Source organism: Embiotoca jacksoni, unplaced genomic scaffold, assembly GCF_022577435.1.
Source record: "Embiotoca jacksoni isolate LCO1_2020_lvr unplaced genomic scaffold, fEmbJac1.0.p SCAF_11, whole genome shotgun sequence".
Taxonomy (NCBI): domain Eukaryota; kingdom Metazoa; phylum Chordata; class Actinopteri; family Embiotocidae; genus Embiotoca; species Embiotoca jacksoni.
Genome location: NW_027185241.1, coordinates 3089691 through 3115016, shown reverse-complemented (window position 1 = coordinate 3115016; position 25326 = coordinate 3089691). Strand labels below are relative to the sequence as shown.

Here is a 25326-nt window from a genome sequence, read left to right as displayed (position 1 = left end):
CACATGTGGCAAACGACCAATCACTACTAACGAATATAATATTGAGATATTCCAATCTAATGTAAAACATGAATATCCCAATTTGGAAAGTATTTTATTGGCATGATTCGCCATATTTCTCTTTGAAGCAGATATTTTCCAAAGGAGCAATGCCTTGTTAAAAAAAAATGGCTTTGAATAATTACACTAAATGCGCATAAAAGAATATTTTCTGGTGAATTTTGAACAGAAAAGTGGAGAGACTTTGCAGAATGGAAAAGCTGAAAACTGGTGGAGCCTGAAATGTCAGTTTTATAACATTTAACTAGGCGGAATTTTATGTAGGCTAAATCTTAGTTTAATAGGGGTATTTTTTTTAATTTTTTTTTTTTAATTTTTTTTTTTTTAACATTAGGAATAAACAAGACTGTATAGATTTAGCTTTATCGTAGCCTACTGTATGTTTTCTCGCAGTGCGTGTTTGCTTCTTTGTAATCAGTGATTTGTATAGCTGCTGTCCCAACATGCCAGAGAACGGTTTGGAATGGTAATCCAGATGAAATGTTGAGGGGGGAGGTTTGTTTTCTCCTTCCCCCACATGCAGCAGAGGACGAAGATCTCAACTAGAGTCCACCAGCCGAGCTGAAGAGATAAAGAAGGAAAACTTTAGCTTATACAACAGAGGACCGCATGAAACAAAATGATAAGAAAACAGTTTAAAAAACTATCCCACGATTCAAGGTGGCTGCGAGAAAACAAGCCGACCTGCTCAAACGAATTCACGGATCAATAGTGATTGATCACGTCATGTTAAGATGTTGACTCGCGTCCTTGTGGAGTGATGGATGCATTAAAGACTGAGGGTAGTGCTCTTTTAACCGAGCCCAACGTGACAGAGTTGAAATCTGAAATAACCAAACACATGACGGATTATTTCAAATCTGAATTTATCGAAATCATTATTGTTAATGTTATTTGTCTAAAACACAACAAATAGAAAACGAGCTACATGTTGTTGTAATAGCCTCCATGTATTTTTACTCATTTAATTGAAAATATTTGTTTTATTGATAATTAATTTTACTTTATTTATTTTATTTGTTTATATAAACCAAAATTGAATACAGTATATTTGTAATTGTAATATACCCTATTTTAACTTTTCAATACTAACAAATATCAGCAAGATACAATTTATCTTAGAAAATTTATATTTCCATGTATGATAAATTGATAAAAGGTCAATCAAGATGGTCAACCTGGGAGGAAGACTGATTAGTTGCTTTTTTTTTTTCCAAGTATAATGATTTATATGACCTAAAATATTTTGTTATTTTCTCTGATGGATGTTTCATAGGTGGTGCTGAGTTTATCACGACTACCACAACGACCCCTTGTGGACCCGCAAAACGCGCGTGTATGGCCCTAAATATGACATAACTCACAGCAAATTTGACATCTTAAATGATATAAATGTTAACAGCAAATATAAGAAAAAGTTATGCCCCATTTGAGGGTTACAAAAAAGTTTATAAACTTCTTTTAAATAGGCATTTGGGCCAAGTAGAATGATCATTCATGTAAAACTAAAGGTCTTTGGCTCTGTAAAATATGAAAAGGGAAAACTTTCGAGGAAAACCATTTATGTGTTGATTGAAACCACTTATATTTATTTCCCTGGTGTTCCTTAACAATATGAATCATTCTGACAATTTAATTAATATATATATTTTCGAATTTGCTTGGAAAGATTTCATTATGACAAATTGACATGGAAAATGGCAAGAGCATGAGTGTTTACCTAATTTAGCCACTTTGGACAAGATAACCTGATATACTATATTTGAATTAATTTCAATTCATGAATTGTACCCTACTATAAATCGAATAGGTGCAGTTAATGTCCGTGAGCTTTTCTTAATGCCACGTAGAGACATTTTTTCTTCTCCAATTGTTTTTGCTTTAAGTGTCAGTATTTCACACTATTGAATTGACAACTTCTTAAGTAATATTACTTAACGTGTCAAATTGCCTGTAGCTGCCAAACCGCCTTTACGCTAATTGAATGGTGAAGTTTGTTTGACAAACGTCTGAGAAGTCAGTTATTCTAGAGGGATTTCAGAAAAACAAGCAATTGTTGCTTTCAGATTGAACCGCTTTGTGGACAAAGAAAACAATCTAATGAAGTGTCAGCAAGTCAGATCATCTCCAATGGAGGGATCAACAGCTCCCAACTGCTGTTTAATATCCTGGCCGGAAGCCAGAGTTTCTTGGCTGGATGAAAGACAGATTACAACGATTTTATGTCCTGACGACAAGAGGCGCTTTATTAGCCTACACGTCTTTCTACTGTTTTAAACTCCCATAAGCTCTTTATATCAACGAAAGCAAACACTAGGTGCTCTTTCTGATCTCATCTTATCTTCCAAGAAACTTCCCCAAACTCCTATATTTCTTCAAAGTCAGAAGTGGGCTAATGCATAAATGACGATAAGTATATACTAATACTTTTAATAATGACAACCATAGCCTTATAATAGTACTTGTTTCCTAACTTTTCTGTTCTCTCCACTTTTTTAAAGTGCCATCCCAACATCTAAACACATAAGGTTTCGTAATTTCCGCGAGTACCTGAAGGCAGCACGGAGAAGTTGCATGCATTCTATGAATTGACCACTAGATGTCAGCATAAGTCTGAAGTCACAAATGAGTTTTCACTTTAAAAAAAAAAATCAACGTTACGACATTTAATGTAATGCTAGCAAGAAGAGATGTGGCGTCTGACCTATTGTCAAGGAAATTATATAACTATGCTTATAGCTTATAGTTATATATATTTTTTTTTTAAATCTTAAACCTTAGCTATAGCCTATTTGATATGTGTGAGCACGGGCTAAACGGTGACGAACCGGGTCCCGCCTCTTTGGCATCCAAAACGGGACAGTGCGAAGGAGAAACCAATCAACCGCTGAGGCTGTAACAAACCCTCATGACAGCGTCACTGTCCGGAGAACATCATTCCTGCATTTAGACAACGTTCATCTGTCGGGTGAATGGAGCAGCTTCTGGGAAGGACAAGGCTGTCAGCTGAGGGAGATCAGATAGTGATAGTTTGGAGATCAGTGAATGAAACGTCTTGAATCGGGAACATCTGCCCTGTGACAGCATTTAAAAAAACGAGATAGCTGCTCACGCTGCTGGGTCGTCTCCAGATTACTCCCATTTTATGGAACAGAACAAGGAGAAGTGGGTTTCTGTTGCGGTGATACAATTCGCAGCTCAGCAGAATACGAAACATGAGGCTGCAGAAGAAAGTTATAAAACCCACAGCCAACTGCGTCGGGTAGTCTGCGACCGGACTGCAATCATGTAGACGTGTCCCTTCAGATGGATGTCTAGTTTTTAGATGACACGCGGGACACTTTGGAGAGTTGCTCGTAAAGGTTGCGAGGTGAACTCCGTCTCGGCGCAGAGGCAGGAGAGAGGCTTATTTGCGCCCTTGGTCCTTTCCACGCCGTTTGCAGCTTCTGCCACTCCAGCAGCCAACCATGGCAAGGCTCCGGAGGAAGGCTTGCGTTGCTCTGTTTCTTTTTACGCTGTTCATCTTCGGGGCCATGATGGGACTGAGGACCCTGAAGCCCAGTGACGGCTTCTCGGATCTGGCTCCGGGTTTGGAGCTCCTGCCGATGATAGGAGGGAAAATGGACAGGCGCTCCGTGTCCCGCGATGCCACTGCGTCCCCGGGTCACGCCCGTCCGCCTGGCAGCAACACCAAACCAGTTTTGGCCAACTCCGGCCCCGAGGGGACCATATTTTATGATGTTCATATTTTTTACTACACTTGGTACGGCAGCCCGCACTTGGACGGCAAAAACATTCACTGGGACCACATCCTGGTCCCACACTGGGACCCCAAGATCGCATCCAGCTACCCGAGAGGGAGACACATGCCACCCGAGGACATCGGCTCCAGTTTCTACCCCGAACTCAATCCGTACAGCTCGAGGGATCCGGACGTGCTGGAGTCCCACATGGAGCAGATCGGAGCATCCGCAGCAGGTACAGTTCAGAGATGCAGCGGGGCACCCAGGATTTCTTGGAGAGCGAGACACGCACACAAAAAAGAGCTGAGTTTTGTTTTTCGTGCTCAGCAGCAGGACAGAAATCTGGCTTCTCTAAGCACACAACTGCCCTCTTTTCGCTTTAGGGGCACTAAACATTTTCAGCACCACACATCCGCTGGACAGCTCCCTAAACGCTCAGATACAAGTCTGCGCTTCCTTTCCTGCAGGACCTTAAAAATCTCTCAAACAACAAACGCACATTAAAAGTAGACTACTCTTCTGACCTTCACAAAATTTGTGTTAAAATCTAAGGTGAATCATGTACTGTAGTTAGATGTAAATTAAATTCTCATCAGCCCTAATGTTTCTTTGGGAGGACATCAGGCTTAGATAATTCATCTTTTGAGAGTTTCATGAATTATTAGGTGTGTTCTCAGTCTTTTGAAAAACCTGTACTGCTTCCTTATAAGACAACCAAAGTCTGTTGCCGGGTTTCAAGTAACAGCCCGGTAGTGTCAGCCATCAGCAGCCTACACACGATAGGCTCTGATGTTTACGTCCTGCGGCTCAGTAGGTTATTGTACACCATCTGGAATGATGAGCAGACCATCCAACCCTCTGAAACCTTATCGCCCTAACAGATGGATCACGGGAGAGCCGGCTCACAAAGCTTAGTTAAAACAATCCATTTAATTAGATACCAAGGCCAGCCAAAGTCTAAATAGTTCCACTTGACTTGATGACTGATTTCCTGCCACTTCTCAGAGACCAATAAATCGAATGAATAGCGGGGGCCATATACTTAATACACCCAGACATAGTTGGGTATTGTAATCTAATAGTCCCCACAGCTCCATGGCGAGCAGACATAAGTTTAATGAATTAGCTCTGAGTGCATATCTGATGCGCCAGTTCCTCTGTGGTGCCAGGCAATGCCGTGGCTGATATGAAGCCATCTTTCAGCCAGCATCAGGGTAGGAACAAGCAATTCTCTGCGGGAATTTATGAGCTGTCACACATTCAAACTGCGCAAAGAGATTGCCACTAAAACAAGGCATAATAAATTGTCTTAAGATGACAAGTGCAAATTCATCAAAAACAATCAACCCCTCTCCAGAGAGCCATGGATGGATTACTGAAGGAAATAAATAGAAACAGAACTTGCACCTAAGAGATGCTAAATGATCACAAAGAGAGGAAAACATGACCACAAAGAGAAAGACGGAGTTAACGAAATGACCGCAAAGAGGAACAAAATACAATCGGGATAAGATCCACGCATTGTTTCATTGTTTCAGTGCACATGATAACGTTTGTCGATGTTAATTGTCCTCAAAGCAGCAGACGCTCTCTGTGCTATTAAGTGTCTTTGGTCCAGGATGGACGATCCGGCTCATGAGTGTCTATGTGGCTTCAGGGGTTCTGGTCCTGTCCTGGTATCCTCCCGGCCTGGCTGACGACAACGGGGAACCCGCTGAGGATTTGGTACCTGCTGTACTCGATGCTGCATATAGACACAGTCTCAAGGTAAAAGGCATCAGCACATTGTGTGTCTACGCGTGTGTGAGAAAGAGCGATGAAATCTAGCGATGAAAGAGCCCAGGGCTCAAAGAAAAGCAATGAATCAAATCTAGTCTGAGACATATTCAGCTCCATTCTAAACTGCGTACATCAAGTTTGCTGTTGCAAGAAAGGATTTTTCGATGACTTTTTTTTATTTCAATTCTGTTGATGGAAGAGTTGGTTTTTCACGATTAATGCTGATTTGTCTTTATGTAAGCAAGTAAATCCCTGACAGACAAAACAACACAAAGTTAAACAACAGACAGAACAATACAAACACATAATAATATTACAAATAAGAGTAAAAGTAAGATAAGAACACAGACTTAATTTAGAATAGAAGCATTTAGTAGTCATTTTGAATTCTGACATATATTAGATTCATCAATTCCATTACATTTTTAAGACTGTTCCCTGTGCCGGGAGCACAAAACATAAAGACTTCATCATCTCTGTCAGACAGCAGATATACTTTATGTCTTTTGTTCTGAAACAGTGATTGCAATATGATATCAGTGAGATGAATTTTCAGAAATACGAATGCAATTTTCCCTCAATGTCTTTATCCATAAAAATCTAACACTTACACACACAAATATGGACAGACAGAAAACTATGAACTGGGGTCAATATCTTTCACAGTACAACATAGGCTAAACTACACAAAATGCTGTAAGTGGCACCAACAGCATGCTCTATATTGGTATTAAAGTGGCCCAGTTGTGTGAATTTTCCAGGTGGTTGAACTCAAATGCCAAACTGTGTAGAGAATGCAATTATATTATTTTGAATGGTTGTCGGAATATGAATGAGGTTGAGGCTCAGTCTGTAAATATGATTGTCTGTCAACTATCTCTCCGTCCATTCATCTCACTGAGACTACAGTGACACAGGAGCTAGAAAAGGATTATTGATGCTTCACAGAGGTGGGCAGGAAGCTTAACACAGCTCAGGATCGTAATCTCCAACCGACATTTGCGCTGTGTTATATATTGGATCTGCTGTATCCTTTTGTCACAGGAGAGTAATACTAAAGAGCTCCTCAACTTATGCTACTGCCTCCTATAAAGCTGCCTCTGCTACTCTGGGGTTTGACGCCGGATGTTTGCGGCTGCAACTACGTCTCCAACATTAGGGCATAAAATGGGTCAGAGGTGCTGCTACTGCTGCTGAACCAGTTGTGGAATGAACTCTGGACCACATCAGCAGTGTGGGAAAGGTTGGGCGCACAACCACATGACCAATTGCCAATTAGGTTGGAAAATGTCACGACGGAGGAAATAGCTGCCGTCCATGTTGGTCCCTCTGCGTCCTGTCGCTGTATTGAATGCTTATTAAAGTTTTACAAGGTACTGCTTGTAACGCAATATAATTCACGTCAGATGCTCTCCAAATACAGATTGAGAGGGAGGGTAGAGACAGTGGAAGATAGATAGATAGAGAGATAGAGAGATAAATACTAAGATTAAATTATGGACTGCATCTTTGATCATATCGGTGATTTGAAGTGAATTTGCGTATTTAATTTTCCTGACGTTTTCTGAGTAAGGAAGACAAGTCATGTCTGCATGCTCTTGCAAGGAGTAAAAGCTACTCAAGGGCCATTATAACTGAATTGCATATGGCATGTAAGGGGCACAAGCTTGTAACAATCCTCTTGTGTCAAAGCAGGTGTCATCAATAATGCACCAACTGCCTTTGTACATCGATATACAGTGGGTACAGAAAGTATTCAGACCCATTTACATTTTTCACTCTTTGTTTCATTGCAGCCATTTGCTAAAATCAAAAAAGTTCATTTTATTTCTCATTAATGTACATTCAGCACCCCATCTTGACAGAAAAAAACAGAAATGTAGAAATTTGTGCAAATTTATTAAAAAAGAAAAACTGAAATATCACATGGTCATAAGTATTCAGACCCTTTGCTGTGACACTCATATTTAACTCACATGCTGTCCATTTCTTCTGATCCTCCTTGAGATGGTTCTACTCCTTCATTGGAGTCCAGCTGTGTTTAATTAAACTGATTGGACTTGATTAGGAAAGGCACACACCTGTCTATATAAGACCTTACAGCTCACAGTGCATGTCAGAGCAAATGAGAATCATGAGGTTGAAGGAACTGTCCAAGGAGCTCAGAGACAGAATTGTGGCAAGGCACAGATCTGGCCAAGGTTACAAAATAATTTCTGCAGCACTCAAGGTTCCTAAGAGCACAGTGGCCTCCATAATCCTTAAATGGAAGAAGTTTGGGACGACCAGAACTCTTCCTAGACCTGGCCGTCCAGACAAACTGAGCAATCGTGGGAGAAGAGCCTTGGTGAGAGAGGTAAAGAAGAACCCAAAGATCACTGTGGCTGAGCTCCAGAGATGCAGTAGGGAGATGGGAGAAAGTTCCACAAAGTCAGCTATCACTGCAGCCCTCCACCAGTCGGGGCTTTATGGCAGAGTGGCCCGACGGAAGCCTCTCCTCAGTGCAAGACATATGAAAGCCCACATAGAGTTTGCCAAAAAACACATGAAGGACTCCCAGACTATGAGAAATAAGATTCTCTGGTCTGATGAGACCAAGATTGAACTTTTTGGCGTTAATTCGAAGTGGTATGTGTGGAGAAAACCAGGCACTGCTCATCACCTGCCCAATACAATCCCAACAGTGAAACATGGTGGTGGCAGCATCATGCTATGGGGGTGTTTTTCAGCTGCAGGGACAGGACGACTGGTTGCAATTGAAGGAAAGATGAATGCGGCCAAGTACAGAGATATCCTGGAAGAAAACCTCTTCCAGAGTGCTCTGGACCTCAGACTGGGCCGAAGGTTCACCTTCCAACAAGACAATGACCCTAAGCACACAGCTAAAATAACAAAGGAGTGACTTCGGAACAACTCTGTGACCATTCTTGACTGGCCCAGCCAGAGCCCTGACCTAAACCCAATTGAGCATCTCTGGAGAGACCTGAAAATGGCTGTCCACCACCGTTCACCATCCAACCTGACGGAACTGGAGAGGATCTGCAAGGAAGAATGGCAGAGGATCCCCAAATCCAGGTGTGAAAATCTTGTTGCATCATTCCCAAGAAGACTCATGGCTGTACGAGCTCAAAAGGGTGCTTCTACTCAATACTGAGCAAAGGGTCTGAATACTTATGACCATGTGATATTTCAGTTTTTCTTTTTTAATAAATTTGCACAAATTTCTACATTTCTGTTTTTTTTCTGTCAAGATGGAGTGCTGAGTGTACATTAATGAGAAATAAAATGAACTTTTTTGATTTTAGCAAATGGCTGCAATGAAACAAAGAGTGAAAAATTTAAAGGGGTCTGAATACTTTCCGTACCCACTGTATATAAAGGAAGATGAGCCAGATGACATGCGAAGAGGGGCAGCAACCACATACAAGCATCAGCATTACTGTAAAGTTTGAAGTTTTTATAATTTTATCGATTGATTTGTTAATTAACTGTTTTTATAAAAATCGGAAAAATTGGGAGATTGGCTGCTTTTCTTTGTCATATATCATTTTAAGCAGCAAATATTTGGACTACCGGCAGAAGATATTTTAAGATGCTTTTACTGTTTTTTTGTGTTTTTTTTTTAATACTTTATGGATATTTAATGATAACCAGGTAAACAAGCAGGTTAAACATGTAATTGTATTTGCAAAATTCCTATTGACGTACGCTCCTCGTTTAATGCATAGGACCAAAACTAATCAGTCACTGACCGATAAAGAAACAAGTTGTATTTACAACTTGCTAAAGTTGCCACCAAGGTTAATTACAAAGCATAATTGTAACACAATCCATTAGCCAGTGTTTGTATCCTGATGTGAAGATAATTTAATTTCCAGCAGCAATGTGACACATATTGGCCTCATCGTCTGTATAAACAGATGAGAGGCAGTAGGTTTGTCAGGGCAGCCTGTCAGATTCAATATCACGTTTGTTTGTTCTGCTGTTTGGCTGGAGGCAAAGAAATAATGTATCTCTGCAAGGGCAAGACAAGAACGCACGGATAAGACATGCAACACTGGGCTGATGAGGTTTTACACATAATGCTGTCAGGAGAGAAGCTAATAGACTGAATTTAATGCCATGCTTTATTGTCATCAGTGACCCAGCAAGCATGACATTTTCATAAAAAGCGTGTGCGGAGAAACAGACTGTGACATGCTTTCTGCAAATCAACTGCACATTTCAGTATCTCATTGAAATAAGAAGGAGCTGCTTATCTTTGACCTTAATGAAAGCACTCAGAAGGTCACAGCCAAAACAGCCCTGAGAGCTTTACAATAAAATAATTCTGTGTACAGCAGCGAGTCAAATGCGTTATTACCTCTTACCAGTTCGGATTGTCTTTTAGGAACTCCTCCCATTCTGCAGTGAGCAGAATGAAATTTATCTTTAGATTGCTTCTTCTTGTATAATTTCAGCAAAATACTGACAAAGTAAAGAACTTTGGCTCTGATCATTTGGAACTCTGATGAAAAACAGTCTTAAATAATGTCTTTGCTCTTTCCTACTGAAGGGCAGGCTGATAGGAAGGAGGGGTGGGGCGGGGGGTGGAGGGGGGGGGGGGAGTGAAGAGGACAGATGGTCCCACAGGAGCAGAGGCAACAACCAAAAATGTATCAGATCAGGATTCAAGAAACACGCGTATCTGCAGTCTGCATACAATGGCAAAGTCGCTATCCGTTTATCTGAGAGAATAAATGAGCAGTTTTGTTTCGTAACAGCAGAACCCTGGAGAGTCTACTGCATAATTTTGCAAAAACATATTCCTATAAATAGATGAACAAATGATTTAAAGATAACACAAAGACCGAAAACACAATGTGCTCTCAGAATTTTTGTCTGCAACACAATTTCAACTTTTATTCCGTGTCTGTGCGCGCTTTGGTGCAGATTGGTTAACATATAACCTCCCGCATGTTCCAGAAATATTCTGTTTACAAACACATCAATTCCGAGAAGCTGGAACCATAAAATGTTTGACATTTTTTAGGAAAATAACTTCATATCGATCAGATAATTGATTAATTAACCAATTGTTGCAGCTTATTAAAATCTCTATGCCCAGATGTTTCTTTGTCTGGGAACAATAAAGGGGCTGCTCTAAAATGTGCAGTTTTGTCTTGAAACATCAATTTGTGACATCTGTGACATTGTGTTGCTTGATAAAACTACATATTTTTGCGTTGTCTTTTATCGTGACCAGTCCAAAGCACACCGGTGTCATAATCATAGTGCTTCATCAGCATCTTAATATGCTACACCTGTTAGGTGGATGGATTATCTTGGCAAAGCTGAAGTGTTCACTTGCGTAAATGTCTGAACAAATTATTGAACAATATTTGATAGAAATAAACCTTTTGTGTTCATAAAAAAGATCTTAGATCTTTTACTTCAAGTTAGAAGAATCGGAGCAAAACAAAAGTGTTGCATGTATATTTTGACTGAGTGCATTTACATATATTACGTGCAATATATTCTTATAGATACTTGCTAGAAATGCAGTCTCTAATTTTGCCTGGATGATAATACAGCCTTGCCAGGAGAAGTTGTATTCACCCAAAGTGTTTGATGGAGCTTTAAGAGGCTTATACTGAATTACATATTTGGCATAATTGCATATTCACAAGTTAAAAAGGAGATGAATGGAAATGGGAGTAGAGATCACTTAAAACACATCCAGCTTCCATCATTATAGCAATCCTACACCACACAGCTAAAAACACACTGACCCCACTCTGGGTAACGCTGCAAAAGAAACCAATGTACTTTTTTTTTTATTTTTTTATTATTATATAAGTTGAGCAGCTCCCACACACTTCTCGTGTATCGTGTATTGTGCACAGCAGAGTTGGAGAGGACATCACATGGAGCCTCCACAGCAGGGCTGCTGCCTGACCTCGGTTTGAAGTGGAGCTGAAATAGTCCTTCTGCCCAGGGGAGGGTGGGGGCGGTTTAGTGGTGACAGGGTGAAGGGGTATTGGAAGCTGGATGTGGGAGAAGTAGAGGGGAAATGTGCATCATGGGGCCCATGACTCAGTTTGTGCCTCTGAACAATCTGTACCCTGGGGGGGAGGCTACAGAAGTTCTGTGTCGTAAGTAGGCCATGTAGCTACATGTACACAGGGGAATATGGCCCATGGGTGCCCTACGATGGAATCGCCCACACTTTCTTGTTTACAGATGTACTGAGTAGCTACATTTAACCTTATATGAACCTCTATCATCGTGTATGTCCACTGGCTTTGACCGCAGAATGAAAGTGACAGTTTTGCATGAAGAAATGTGCAAAACTCTGCTCAAATTTATTTAATTGTTATACAGGTCTAGACCTTTATTCTTTGTGTTGGCTCCCATCCCTCCCTTGGTGCTTTCTGCATGACATGGCACTAAATTCCCCTCTGCTCAGCATGAATCATGCCATGGTTGTTCCAGGCTGATGCTGTCATGTTTATGAGGTATTAAAATGCGTTGCCTCTGTCTCATTTACTTCTAAATTACCACAAAGTAATGGGCCACTGTGTTGGGATAATGAGCTGAGTTTTCTACGGGCCTGCGCTCTGCTGCAGTGAATATGAGAGTTAAACAGCTTTGTTTCCCCTCTGTTGATCATAATCATGTGGCTTCACATCCTCTAATACCTCCGTTTTTCAAAATAGGCTCATGTTTGAATTTGGCTTCCTGGGCTGTTACTTTACAAGAAGTCCAGAGAGTTATGGCTTCATAAACATTAATCACATGGCCAACATCTTTCTTCTGCTATCTTTTTTTTTTTTTTTTTTTTTTTTCAAACTGCTATTATGCAAGCAAAGTGCATCTTACACCATCAAAATGTACATTTTGTTGCACATAAAAGCACTCAGCAGCTCCATTATTGGCAGATATGATTGTGTTTGTCTTGCCACCATCCTGAGTTTATCTATACACATCTGCAGGTTTGAGTTTAAGCCTATTCCAAACAGCTTTTTAAACCATTAGTATACTGTTCAGTGTTATAGTGATACTGCCACCAAAAGGCTCCAGTGTGCATCATACTGCACGCCAACAACAAAGATTCCTTTCAGTAAACCTTTAAACAGGCTCATTATTACAAAAGACATCGAACAAAGATTTATTGTGGGAGACATTGTCATTATGAAACTGATACTGCTTTTTATGCCCCTGTTCCAGCTTGTAAACACATTATCTCAAGAAAATCAGGAAGGAATTTCCTTCAAATATAGCACAAATGTTCACTTGGTCCCAAGAATGAACTAATTAGATTTTGGTGGCCAAAGATCAAGGTCACTGTGACTTCACATCCCATTTTTGTGAACGCGATATCTCAGGAACGCCTTAAGTGAATTTCTTCAGATTTGGCACAAACATTCACTGGCACTCAAGAATGAACTGATTCGATTTTGATGGTCAAAAGTCACTGTGAACTCACTTCTGTCCCATTATCGTGATTAAGATGCCATTACCCAGGAACAGAATAGGATATTGAGACCGTATTTCACATTTGGTTGGATATTGAAGTGGTGACGCTAACCTTGGGTGCTCATGTTAAAACTCTGGTTATTTTAGTGTGTGTGTGTGTGTGTGTGTGTGTGTGTGTGTGTGTGTGTGTGTGTGTGTGTGTGTGTGTGTGTGTGTGTGTGTGTGTATCAGAATCAAATTTATTGGCCAAATTCCTTCATTATATTCTATAAACACATTATATGGGACGGGACAAACATGGATATAAACTGCAACTTGACTGATTGGCAATGGCATATAATTACATGAGGAGATCATCACAGTTAGCCGTGCTACTGGTGTGTCTGTAAGACTGCTAATGTCAATCTGCTTGTCGACCACTTTGATCCAGGCTAAAATATCTTAACCAGTATGAGATAGACTGGTATGATATGTTAGTACAGCATCACGGAGTTGCTGACATGGCAATGGACTAAATGCATTTTTTTTTTTTTTTTTTTTTTTTTTTTTTTTTTAAAGAAAAGAAAAAAAGATCAGGGATCACTTAATGACATCTTGCATCCATTTAGATGCTGCCCTCATTTTAAAAGCTATTTCCCTTCACATTGTTCCCTTTGGGTGTCCACTGCTAAAGGATTTTTTTTTTTCACTTTGATCATGCATAATTCAAAGGGGCTGAATTCTCCGACCGCGCCTTTTAAAATATTCACCTTAAGCACTTTATTGTGTACGTGTCATTTCGGGTCCCTTGTTCCTCGGCTCGCTTTGTTTATTACCACTTCATTGACCACTCGGTGAACAAACACATCCGACAGTGTAACAGAATTTGAAAAACGAGTGAAAACATGGTTCTTTACTGTCGGTCTTAAGTGGTGACTGTTGTGCCGCTGACCCAAGTCTGAATCATTTTCTTGCGTGGATTGTAAACAAATAATCTGTAACATGACACAGCAGGGAAGAGAAACCAAACTCCTGAAGCCATGCCATGCTTTAGGGCTACATCAGGTCAAAATAGTGAATGACTAACTTGTTGTACTCTTGTTTTCTGGAGGAGGAATCGACAGCCTGATCAGCTGCTACAACATTACACTTTAACATGCTTTCTTATTGAGCCAGTTTGTTCCTGGCAACTTCTCAAACTTTGATTACAAACCACAAGAACTCATTGTCGCACTTATCAGGCCTTTATGAGGAGGCTCCCTGGGGAGACGGCTGATTTTGAGTCGATACGTGTTAAGGTCATCTGTACAGTAAGTGCGGACTGTGGCATCTTAGCAGAGTGATGAATGGAAACTAACAAGCCACGCATCTCGTTCTGTGTTTTCCTAGGTCGCATTTCACATCCAGCCATACAGAGGACGGAACGACCAGAGTGTGCACGACAACATCAAGTACATCATTGACAGGTAGGCGCTTGTCTGGCTGCGCTTCATCACCGAGTCAACTCAAATAGAAAACCATTAAGATTGCATGCATGGCTGAAAAAAACAAGAGTTACAACATTGAAATACTTTTTGGATGCATTTCTGATGATATAAGATCATGACTTATGAATGAGTTTTCGAAGTAAAAGCCTTTTTTTTTTTTTTTTTTTTTTTTTTGTAGCAAGGTTAGTCGGAAAAGGAGCACCTGTCAAGTACATAAACTTAAAAGCCCAAAGCCTTTATAGATTTTTAGTTTCAACAAATTTAAAAAAAAGAAATGGTTTGCAAAATCTCCATATTTTGTCTTCATCGTAAAGGAAACTGGCTGCCACGTACTTCCATTAAATTACCATTAAACTCGCTGTGGACATTCATTGTACCCAGAGGAAAAATATAGTTTTGGTGACCCTATATTCCATGTTGAACAACTTAATATATAGTTTCTATTTTTTTTTTTTTTTTCCCTTACGTGCTGTTTATGGTTTTTACAACCATTTTACTATCACTGATCATATTAACTGTATCTTTAACGTGTATGTAAAAATATTGAATATGCAAACCCATATTTTGGAATGCTTGCAACCCTCCATAAAATATAAATATTCTACATAAGTTGTCCATCAATTTAAACACAGCCCAACATATTTGGCGTCATTAGAAACATTTAGCTCACCGCAAGAACTTCAAGTTCTGTAGGTGTGAACAATATTTGTCCGCAGAGCATGAGTTAACGGCTTCCTCCTGGCTTTGACTAAACCGCAAAGATTTCATCTCTGTTTATCAGAATTACATATTTAATAGTTTTGCCTTAAATGCCTTCAATACCTACTTTATGCCTCAAAGTAGCGCAGATATAATTCAACACCTTTGCCTTCATTCAGTATGCGCAGATCTGTGAAAATACAAATAGTTTCCCGCCTCTGTCCATCCCTCCCCCACTCGCCTGCAGTTCAAGCGAGCAGTTCGATAATGTGGAAAGGTCCGCCCTGCGAATTGACGGGGTTGGTCTGTTGGGTCTGTGACATATGAAACCCTGGCTGTCTGGAACTGCAGCGACCGTTTCAATAACAGATTCAAAGTTGAAATGCTCAGCCGTGACGTTAAGTGCTTATTTTGCCCATGATATGCCATCCAGCGTATGTTGGTGAGAATAAAAACACGATTTTCACTGAAGGGAGTCTCTTATTGGTTTGCCATTTGACCGAGTGGTCGTGTTCCGAAGAAATATCAAAAAGATGGTCGAGACACTTCCGAGGCTTATTCAGGCTCCTCAGAGGATAAAAACCTGCCCGTTTCAAATTTAGCATTCTTCTAGGAATTATCATGTTCTGCTGTTATTTTTAAACACAATATGTCTAATAATCTAAAAGGAAGACGGCAGTGACGCTGGGTCACATTACTGCTCTTCAGGGGATGAACTGTTCTGAATTATCTTTACTTTTTTGTAACGTTTTTTTTTTTTTTAGCCATGCAAAATGATCAGTTTGCTGTGTGTTCCTCCAAACGACATTTCAGCCTCTTTACTTAATGCACTAATCATCAATGATCTACTTGGTTCTTAATTTACTGTGTTATTATCTTTAAAGGTATGGCGACCACGGAGCCTTCTACAAGTTTACTTCCAGCACCGGGAAGAGTCTTCCTCTGTTTTACATCTACGACTCCTACCTAACTCCACCAGAGTCCTGGTCTGAATTTTTGACTCCCACGGGAACCCACAGCGTCCGCGGCTCGGCATACGACGCCATCTTTATTGCCCTGATTGTGGAGGAGCGTCATAAGCACGACATCCTCGCGGGCGGCTTTGACGGCATGTACACTTACTTCGCCTCCAACGGCTTCTCCTTCGGCTCCTCTCACCAGAACTGGAAGGCCATCAAAGCTTTCTGTGATGGGAACAATCTCCTCTTCATCCCCAGCGTGGGACCTGGCTACATTGACACCAGCATTCGACCGTGGAACAACCACAACACGCGCAACAGGGTGAACGGCCGCTACTACGAGACCGCCCTGCAGGCCGCACTCAACGTGCGCCCGGAGATGGTCACCATAACGTCTTTCAACGAATGGCACGAGGGGACGCAGATCGAGAGGGCGACGCCTAAAAAAACAGTGACCCGTGTGTACTTGGACTATCTGCCACACGGTCCCGATCACTACTTGGAGCTGACCCGCCGCTGGGCCGAGCAGTTCAATAAGGAGAAGGAACAGTGGCTCATGTGAGCGTCATCGAAGTGACTTGAAACAGCATGCTCTAGTTGAAGCGTGTGCGCACGTGAAAGAGAACGAATGTAGAGGCTGATCGATACACACGAGGTGTGGAAGGACACATCCTTGGCCGGATGCGAGAGTTCCGCAAGTGCGTGTACTTGGATGTACACGCGGTTCCTCTGCAAGAATAGGACTCTTGTGTCGATGGAAGGTTTTTGTATAGAGCAGCATGAAAGGTCGAGTCTGGGTAACTTTCTCTCAAAAACCGTATTGAAAAGCCCAGACTTCGAAAACGTTCTGTAGGCCTGTTTCTGATATGCGAGATATCAGAAACAGGTTGGATAATGTGAGAAACTCCTGCCTAACATATTCATAAATACAATATGTCACCATATAAGGGCCTTGTGTCCCTTTTCTTTGTAGTAAGATAATAGAACTGATTATGTCCAGGCACTTTGTTTCTATTCCCCCGTCCCAAATTTTGACCTTATTATAGTTCGTTTCTTTAACCAGGTTCGGAGAGTGTGTTGAAATTGTGGTGACATGGTATTGTCGTGCCAAAAAAAAAAAAAAAAAAAAAAAAAAAAAAAAAAAATTGGGAAATACTTAAATTTGCTTTCCGGTAGGCAGTTATGTGAGAGGATCAGTGACAATGTGAATCTCATATTGGTCTGTTCAATGTAAAGCTACAACCAGTTAGCTTAGCTTAGCATAAAAACAGGAAACAGTTTCCCTCGTTCTTTCCAACATAAGAACAAAATCCACCTACAAACTAATTAAGTACCACATTATATCCCATTTATAGGAAATGCTGGACTAGTCCCGGCTGGTTGCTTGGAAACCTTGTGATTATCTCGCTCTCCTCACTTGAAAGCACCAAGAAAGCAAATTTCCCCCCCCCCAACAAGCCCAACCTCCGCTTTGAGTTTTATTTAAAATTGAGTTTCACATCATTTCAGATTTGAGTAATTTTGTCAAAATTGTTGCACCAGTGAAATCCCTCCAAGTAACATTCAAGAAAAGTAAATTACCTGGTAAGTGAAACAAAATTGCCTTTCTAGTTATTAATATAATTACAGCATGTACATTTACATTAATCCTCTTTACTGTGCTAATAAAGGTGTCAGTGTGCCTGTTCAAATAGAGCAAGTTAGACAGGCCATTAAAGTTTTCCCAAATACTCATAGATCTACCTGATAATTGATCTTAATTTTTAAGTAATTTCTTTATTGAAAGAGGTCATGTTCACCGTTAGCACACAGCACCGTCTTTCACCAAGTAAAAACAACAGAATCAGAGGTTGAAGGTTTTTAAACCTACAGCTCAATGTTATGGCGCACCTTCAGGAATAAAAACCTGCTATTGACGAACTACAGAATATGGATTGGATTAAGATTCTGCAGTCATTCAAACGTAAAAGGCTCTTCCTGTCTGGCTTTTTGAAATTTTAAAGTGTTCTCTTTGATTTCCATTCGAAAGCTACCTGTAAGTGGTTCCTGTTGCTGCTGCTTTCTAGAACACTTATCAGACTCTTCACACTGCATTCAGAATCAATTACGAGTAAATCCAAGACAAATGCAAAGAGATGGTGGTACTGGGAAAAAAAAAAAACTTTAATTGTGGCAATACAAGGGTTATACAAACCATTAAACAAGCTTATATCTGGCACTGAGGATTAAAAAACAAGCAAACACTTGAGTTTTAACATGGAGGTGGGCAGATGAATTTTACACTGTCCACATGTCCTAACCTGAACTTTGAAATATTAGAGTATTTTTCAGCTTGTAATGTAGCTTCGGCTGCAACATAAAACAGGTATTGTTAATTAAGCTTCTCACAACTGTGCTGCAAGCCTCCCTTTATGTCTGTCTGACATAAAATAAATATAAACGATTTAATAAAACAACAGTCTGGACTGGAATAAAACTGATGGATAGTCGTTAGTTTACAGTACTCCCGCCCCTTTATGGTATCACAAAGATTCATTCAGCCCATAAAATAAGTACCCACTTCACCTCTAACCAGTAAAGAAATATTAAAAACTCAAACCTTATTTCTTAGTTAGGGCAGCTTACTGTAAAAATACTATATAGCTGACCTTGTTCCCTTTTCTGAATAATTGTTTAGAGACCCGTGACATCTTAAATTGCCACATAATCCCACCATAGATCCACAGTGAAGCCCCAAAAATACGGTCACCCAAAGAAAAACCAGCCCCAGACCTTAAAACAGGCCCGAGAACAAGTCGTCCATCAGCCGTTTAAGACTCGAATTCCTGAATTCTAGTCTTTCCCGGGAGAGACAAAATCACAGATCCATCTTTTCCCGAGCAGCACCGACCCGGTGAGCGCTGAGGCGCACAACCAGCTTGATTGATTGATTGATTGAACACAGGTTGTGTTTTGGAGTGTGGAGAGTTCAAAAGGTCATTCTTCCACCAAGTCCTCTGACAGTCCGTATTTGCGCTCCAGCACGTCAACCGTAGAAGAGAAGGCGCTGAAAACAGAATCACAGGCATTACTGGCTGGACGTAGCAAGTCTTACTTCGGAGTGAACGGGGGAGGTCCGGGGCCGCGGGTATCCGAAAGGCCATTATGAACCCAATGCGACAAACAGGCGGTAGAGTATCTCATCTCTGTCACCCATTTGTGCCGAGTAAGTGGAGTAATCATGTTTTGGTCGACTAATTCATGCAAAACACCGGAGTGCTTTCTGTAGCATTTGCATATTCTATCTGCACGAGCTCGCCCATGTTCTGTTCAAGCGATTCCTGTGATGGCTCTCTCGCTTCAGCGGAAAGCAGCAGAGCAGTAACACTGGCAGGTGGCTTGAGGCAGGTGGATATTTCTAATGAATTGGCCTGTGCTCAATTTTGATGCGTGTATTCCCTTCTTTACCGAGTCACAGAATAAACTGGACACCTGAAGGCACAGTCACATTACACTGCAGTCCTGCAAAATATCTGCTGCCTCCAGTTCACTTCATTTCAAGCCCGTTTAGTACGTGGTGAGATCAGAGCGTTCTGAGGATGCTCCCGATGCAAAACAAAAGCGCGACGTTGATCCAGCGACGTAACCTGGCACACTTAGTCGTGAAGGTTGCGGCTTCCCTCTCTGCTCGCAGGTCATTGCGACACTCCGTTCGCAACAGGAGCGGTCTCAAAAAAAACAACCCGTTTTGATTGCACTTTGTGTGATTGCTAAATTCAATTCTGGTTTATTATCTGATGGCAGAGTCATGGGTCAGAGTTCACCTTCCTTCACCAAAGTTTTGAGACCGCTCCAGTTGCAAACAAGAGTGCAGTACAATGACTTGCATGGAGCGGAGAGAAGCTATAACCTTCGTGAGCAAATATTCCCAAGTCAGCCAACAGGAAGGATGGACGTGTTTGGAAATGCAGACATCATTTTCTGACAATCTGAATCGTCTCATCGCACCCTTTTGGGGGAACATTGTTGAAAGGAAGTAAAATGCGACCCTGTCACTTTCACTTTTATTCCATGCGAATGAATCGACTGAGAGAACAGGCATTTATCACTGGAAAAATGTGCACTGCTTGAGCAATCGAAAGAAGTATTTTAATAATCATTTGGAAATTTGTTTTAGAAATCTTTTCCAACAGTCATTTTTGGGTATCGTCAGTTGTTTACATTTTATTTGGAGAAAAAAACAACAACAACAACACATGTAACTGGGTGTCAGAAAAGGCTTGAACTTACCAGCCAGGTCTGATGATGTGGTATTTGCCGAGCACCGATAGGTCGACCACCGTTGAGCCGAGGCGGTTGTGGTCTCCTATTGGTCCATCGTCCACCACCACAGATAGTTTGGGCCAGAGCTCCCGAAACTCCTTCAGAGGAAATAAAAACAAAAAAACAAACAGCAGAATTCAAGGTCATATCCTTACATTGTACATATTTATACACCTTTTTCCTGAGTTACTACTGAAACCCGGGATAAATGTATTTGTTATTTTCTACTCACATGTACTTCCACGGTGCTCTTGTGCGAGCTGATGTTGGCGCTGGTAAGAGCGAGCGGTTCCCCACACATCTGGCAAAGCCGCCTCATGAGGGCGTGATCCGGGATCCGTACACCTACAAGCTGGGGAGCCGCACGGACGTTGTTAGCTGCAGCCGACTTTGACTTTTATTTGTAAATCATTGTTTTATTTTCAGTTCAGAAAAACGAGCAGACTCACTGAAGTAAAAGGGTTGAGATCTTTGTTTAGAACTTCAGACCTTTCGAACACCAGAGTGACGGGGCCCGGCAGGAGGTCGCCCAACAGCTCCTCCTTCACTGTAACCTTGCAGTACCTGGCCATGTAAACAACAACAACAACAGGTTAAGAAGTGCTTCTTGAGAAATGGGAGAGTGGTGATATGCGTCATTATCGGGAGAAATCAAAGCTGAAAGTTTGTGAACCCATAATAATTTCCTTGCTCTTGCTCTGTGGGTCCTTCCAAAACATTTGTATTGAATTATCGTCAGGACTTTGGACTCTGCTATTCCAAAAATATTGGCTTTATTCAGTATTTAGGTTATCGTCTTGCTGCGTAAACCCACTATCTCTTCGGATTCCTTTCACGGACAGATATCCTGACATTTTTCTTTTAGAAATTGCTGCTATAATTCAGACTTCATTCTTCCATCGACGACGGCAAGCCGTCCAGCAAAACAGGCCCAAGCCACGATGCCACCACCTTCATGTTTCACAGATAGGATGAGGTTCTTATACCGGTTTACAGCGTTTCCCTTTTTCCAAACATAACACTTTCTCATTTAAACAAAAATAATCGACTTTTTTTTCCCCTCATCCGTCCGGAAAACATCCCTCCAACAACCCTTTTGGCTTGTCACGTACATTTACCCCACGCGGATATGTAATATTCGATCATATTCCCAAATAAATGACGGGGATATATTTCCGTCTGGTTCCTTTAATCGGTTTCTCTTTATCTAATCTTAGGATTGACGTGAAAACCCGATGAGGTTTTAGGTCATATTTATGTCGAAATCACAGAAACTTCTTAAGGGTTCACAGACTTCCCAGCACCACCGTCGTCCTACACCGTTGATCATTACCAGACTGGTGTGCTCTGTGTTTAGTCTCAAGATAAAAAAAAAAAAAAAAAACCATTAAATGATGAGTCCATTATTGGATTCAATCAATCAATCAATCAATCAAAGGATCAATTAGTTATTTTCTAGCAAAATGCTTCTAAATTGGGAGAATTTTCTTGTCATTTGAGTTTTGGACTGAAACTCAACACACAAAATGAAAAAAAAAAAAAACAATCCGCATCCAAATTCTTCGCTCCATCACGGCAAGCTTCCGATCACGTTCACCACTCCGAAGTCAAGTCAAAGCAGAAACCCGCACACGTACCTGTAGATGTCCTGAATTTCTCCAACGCAAATCGCCAGCGGTTTCTCTTCGTTCCGTCCTTTGATGTCGTAGATTTTCCGGACGGCTTCGGAGTTTTGGGCGAAGCACGTCAGGCCGTAGATGGTGTCGGTGGGCACGGCGACAACGTGACCCTCCTTCAGAGCCTTCATCGTGCAGGTCAGGATTTCAGCAGCATCTGCGGTCGGAAAACGACGAAAGTCAGCCGGACATCCTCCGCAGCGGGACACGCAGCAACAACAACAACAACAACAACAACAACAACAACAACAAGAGGGTTGAGAAAGAAAAAAAAAAAAAAAACTGGGTGCAAAAACTCGTGTTTAGGCTCACTTGCTCAAACCGCGTTATCCCAACTTTATTGCCCTAAATCAAAGTTCATCGTCCTGAATGTTTACATGGCAGTGATGCTCAATATTCCCTCATCCTAGTCCAAAAACACGTGCGACATAATCTTTCAATATTAAAAGGCTGAGCTGTTGATGCATTTGATGTAACACGAGTACGGGAAATTATACCCCTCAAAGTGGTCTGGAAATTGTTTATATTAGTTTCTTTTCTTTTTTTTACGTATATCATAAAAAAAAAGAATAAATCTCACATTTACATCCCTTTTAAAAAAAAAAAAAAAAGTAAACAGCCTTCAGGACAGTTCTTTCAAAGAAGTTATACCCCTGATGTCTTCAGAAAGTGTCACCTAAACACATCGTCAGTCAAGTTTTTAAATGCTCTGATGAGGTGTACCTTTTCTCTTTCACTGTCCCAAAATTAGTCTACTACTGCCTCTCTTCTGATCGGTTTATTTCGCCTTTAAAAAAAAAAAAAAAAAAAAAAAAAAAAAAAAAAAAAAAAATCCCGGCGAGGCAGCTGCATAACCGGAAAATCAGGCATGCGATGGTTACGTCGCTTCCTTTCAAACGTCAGACTGTAAACTGCTTCCTATAAGCCATCAATAACCATTCATCCGTATTTAAAAGCATCGGGACAACACAGCCCTTTAGTTTGTGATCGACGGACACGTGTTACCTGTTTGGTCCTCTTGATATATTGTCGGCCCGCTGGAGGTCGGCGGCGGCGACAGCCGCAACACTTTGGTCTTCAGATCTTTATACATATCTGCTCCGAGTCGACGAGCTGCGGCTGAACTCCGGTCTCGTCTCGACTTGATCAATTCAGCAGCGATGTTACGAACCGACTTCATAAATCCAAGTCCACAGCCGCCGATTCGCCAGTTCTCAAATGAGGAGCTTATATTATCGCGGGACAATATAACGCCCGTCTTCCGGGTTACGCCCACAATTGATGACGTCACCTTTGTTGAAGTGGGAAGCGGCACGACAGAGTCCTTTTTGACGTTTCACAAATTTGACCCAGCTGGTACTTTAATATTTCTGAGAATATATTAACACGCGTCGTGTATTTTGTTGCAGCTCCGAGATTCACGTTTATTTTACTACTTGGAATTTTGAAAAAAAAAAAATTCAAAAAAGAGGTTGAAGGTTTTTAAACCTACAGCTCAATGTTATGGCGCACCTTCAGGAATAAAAACCTGCTATTGACTGTGATGAACTCTACAGAATATGGATTGGATTAAGATTCTGCAGTCATTCAAACGTAAAAGGCTCTAAATTTTAAAGTGTTCTCTTTGATTTCCATTTGAAAGCTACCTGTAAGTGGTTCCTGTTGCTGCTGCTTTCTAGAACACTTATCAGACTCTTCACACTGCATTCAGAATCAATTACGAGTAAATCCAAGACACCAAAGACAGACAATATGTCTCAGATAGCCTCTTATGCGAAGAGATGGTGGTACTGAAAAAAAAAACCAACCTTTAATTGTGGCAATACAAGGGTTATACAAACCATTAATCAAGCTTATATCTGGCACTGAGGATTAAAAAACAAACAAACACTTGAGTTTTAACATGGAGGTGGGCAGATGAATTTTACACTGAATGTCCACATGTCCTAACCTGAACTTTGAAATATTAGAGTATTTTTCAGCTTGTAATGTAGCTTCGGCTGCAACATAAAACAGGTATTGTTAATTAAGCTTCTCACAACTGTGATGCAAGCCTCCCTTTATGTCTGTCTGACATAAAATAAATATAAACGATTTAATAAAACAACAGTCTGGACTGGAATAAAACTGATGGATAGTCGTTAGTTTACAGTACTCCCGCCCCTTTATGGTATCACAAAGATTCATTCAGCCCATAAAATAAGTACCCACTTCACCTCTAACCAGTAAAGAAATATTAAAAACTCAAACCTTATTTCTTAGTTAGGGCAGCTTACTGTAAAAATACTATATAGCTGACCTTGTTCCCTTTTCTGAATAATTGTTTAGAGACCCGTGACATCTTAAATTGCCACATAATCCCACCATAGATCCACAGTGAAGCCCCAAAAATACGGTCATCCAAAGAAAAACCAGCCCCAGACCTTAAAACAGGCCCGAGAACAAGTCGTCCATCAGCCGTTTAAGACTCGAATTCCTGAATTCTAGTCTTTCCCGGGAGAGACAAAATCACAGATCCATCTTTTCCCGAGCAGCACCGACCCGGTGAGCGCTGAGGCGCACAACCAGCTTCGACCCGAATCTACCTGATAATTGATCTTAATTTTTAAGTAATTTCTTTATTGAAAGAGGTCATGTTCACCGTTAGCACACAGCACCGTCTTTCACCAAGTAAAAACAACAGAGTCAGAGGTTGAAGGTTTTTAAACCTACAGCTCAATGTTATGGCGCACCTTCAGGAATAAAAACCTGCTATTGACTGTGATGAACTCTACAGAATATGGATTGGATTAAGATTCTGCAGTCATTCAAACGTAAAAGGCTCTAAATTTTAAAGTGTTCTCTTTGATTTCCATTTGAAAGCTACCTGTAAGTGGTTCCTGTTGCTGCTGCTTTCTAGAACACTTATCAGACTCTTCACACTGCATTCAGAATCAATTACGAGTAAATCCAAGACACCAAAGACAGACAATATGTCTCAGATAGCCTCTTATGCAGAGATGGTGGTACTGAAAAAAAACAAACTTTAATTGTGGCAATACAAGGGTTATACAAACCATTAAACAAGCTTATATCTGGCACTGAGGCTTAAAAAAAAACAAAAAAAACACGAGTTTTAACATGGAGGTGGGCAGATGAATTATTATTCGACTTTTTTTTATATTTCGGACGACATGCTATAGTA

At 40.9% G+C, this 25326-nt stretch overlaps 2 protein-coding genes across 2 annotated transcripts; one reads left to right on the top strand and one right to left on the bottom strand.

The window, feature by feature from the left end:
• The first annotated feature begins 2979 nt into the window (after positions 1-2979).
• On the top strand, positions 2980-18313 carry LOC138193895 (glycoprotein endo-alpha-1,2-mannosidase-like protein). The gene is made up of 4 exons (XM_069142190.1): positions 2980-4038; positions 5461-5570; positions 14409-14485; positions 16090-18313. Exons 1-4 carry the CDS (start codon positions 3528-3530, stop codon positions 16724-16726), a joined length of 1335 nt encoding a protein of 444 aa, XP_068998291.1. The 5' UTR covers positions 2980-3527; the 3' UTR covers positions 16727-18313.
• On the bottom strand, positions 18301-23387 carry yrdc (yrdC N(6)-threonylcarbamoyltransferase domain containing). The gene is made up of 6 exons (XM_069142191.1): positions 23148-23387; positions 22104-22299; positions 20916-21030; positions 20699-20818; positions 20434-20564; positions 18301-19210 (listed from the first exon to the last, which is right to left on the bottom strand). The coding sequence occupies exons 1-6, from the start codon at positions 23320-23322 to the stop codon at positions 19141-19143; spliced, it is 807 nt and encodes a 268-aa protein (XP_068998292.1). The 5' UTR covers positions 23323-23387; the 3' UTR covers positions 18301-19140.
• Between the last annotated feature and the right edge of the window lie 1939 nt (positions 23388-25326).

Coding starts and splice junctions, on each gene's coding strand:
- LOC138193895 (XM_069142190.1), top strand. CDS start 3,528: ATGGCAAGGCTCCGGAGGAAGGCTTGCGTTGCTCTGTTTCTTTTTACG. Junction 4,039..5,460: donor GATCGGAGCATCCGCAGCAG/GTACAGTTCAGA, acceptor ATGTGGCTTCAG/GGGTTCTGGTCCTGTCCTGG. Junction 5,571..14,408: donor CATATAGACACAGTCTCAAG/GTAAAAGGCATC, acceptor GTGTTTTCCTAG/GTCGCATTTCACATCCAGCC.
- yrdc (XM_069142191.1), bottom strand. CDS start 23,322: ATGAAGTCGGTTCGTAACATCGCTGCTGAATTGATCAAGTCGAGACGA. Junction 20,819..20,915: donor ATCTCAACCCTTTTACTTCA/GTGAGTCTGCTC, acceptor GCGGCTCCCCAG/CTTGTAGGTGTACGGATCCC. Junction 20,565..20,698: donor AGAGCACCGTGGAAGTACAT/GTGAGTAGAAAA, acceptor TTTCCTCTGAAG/GAGTTTCGGGAGCTCTGGCC.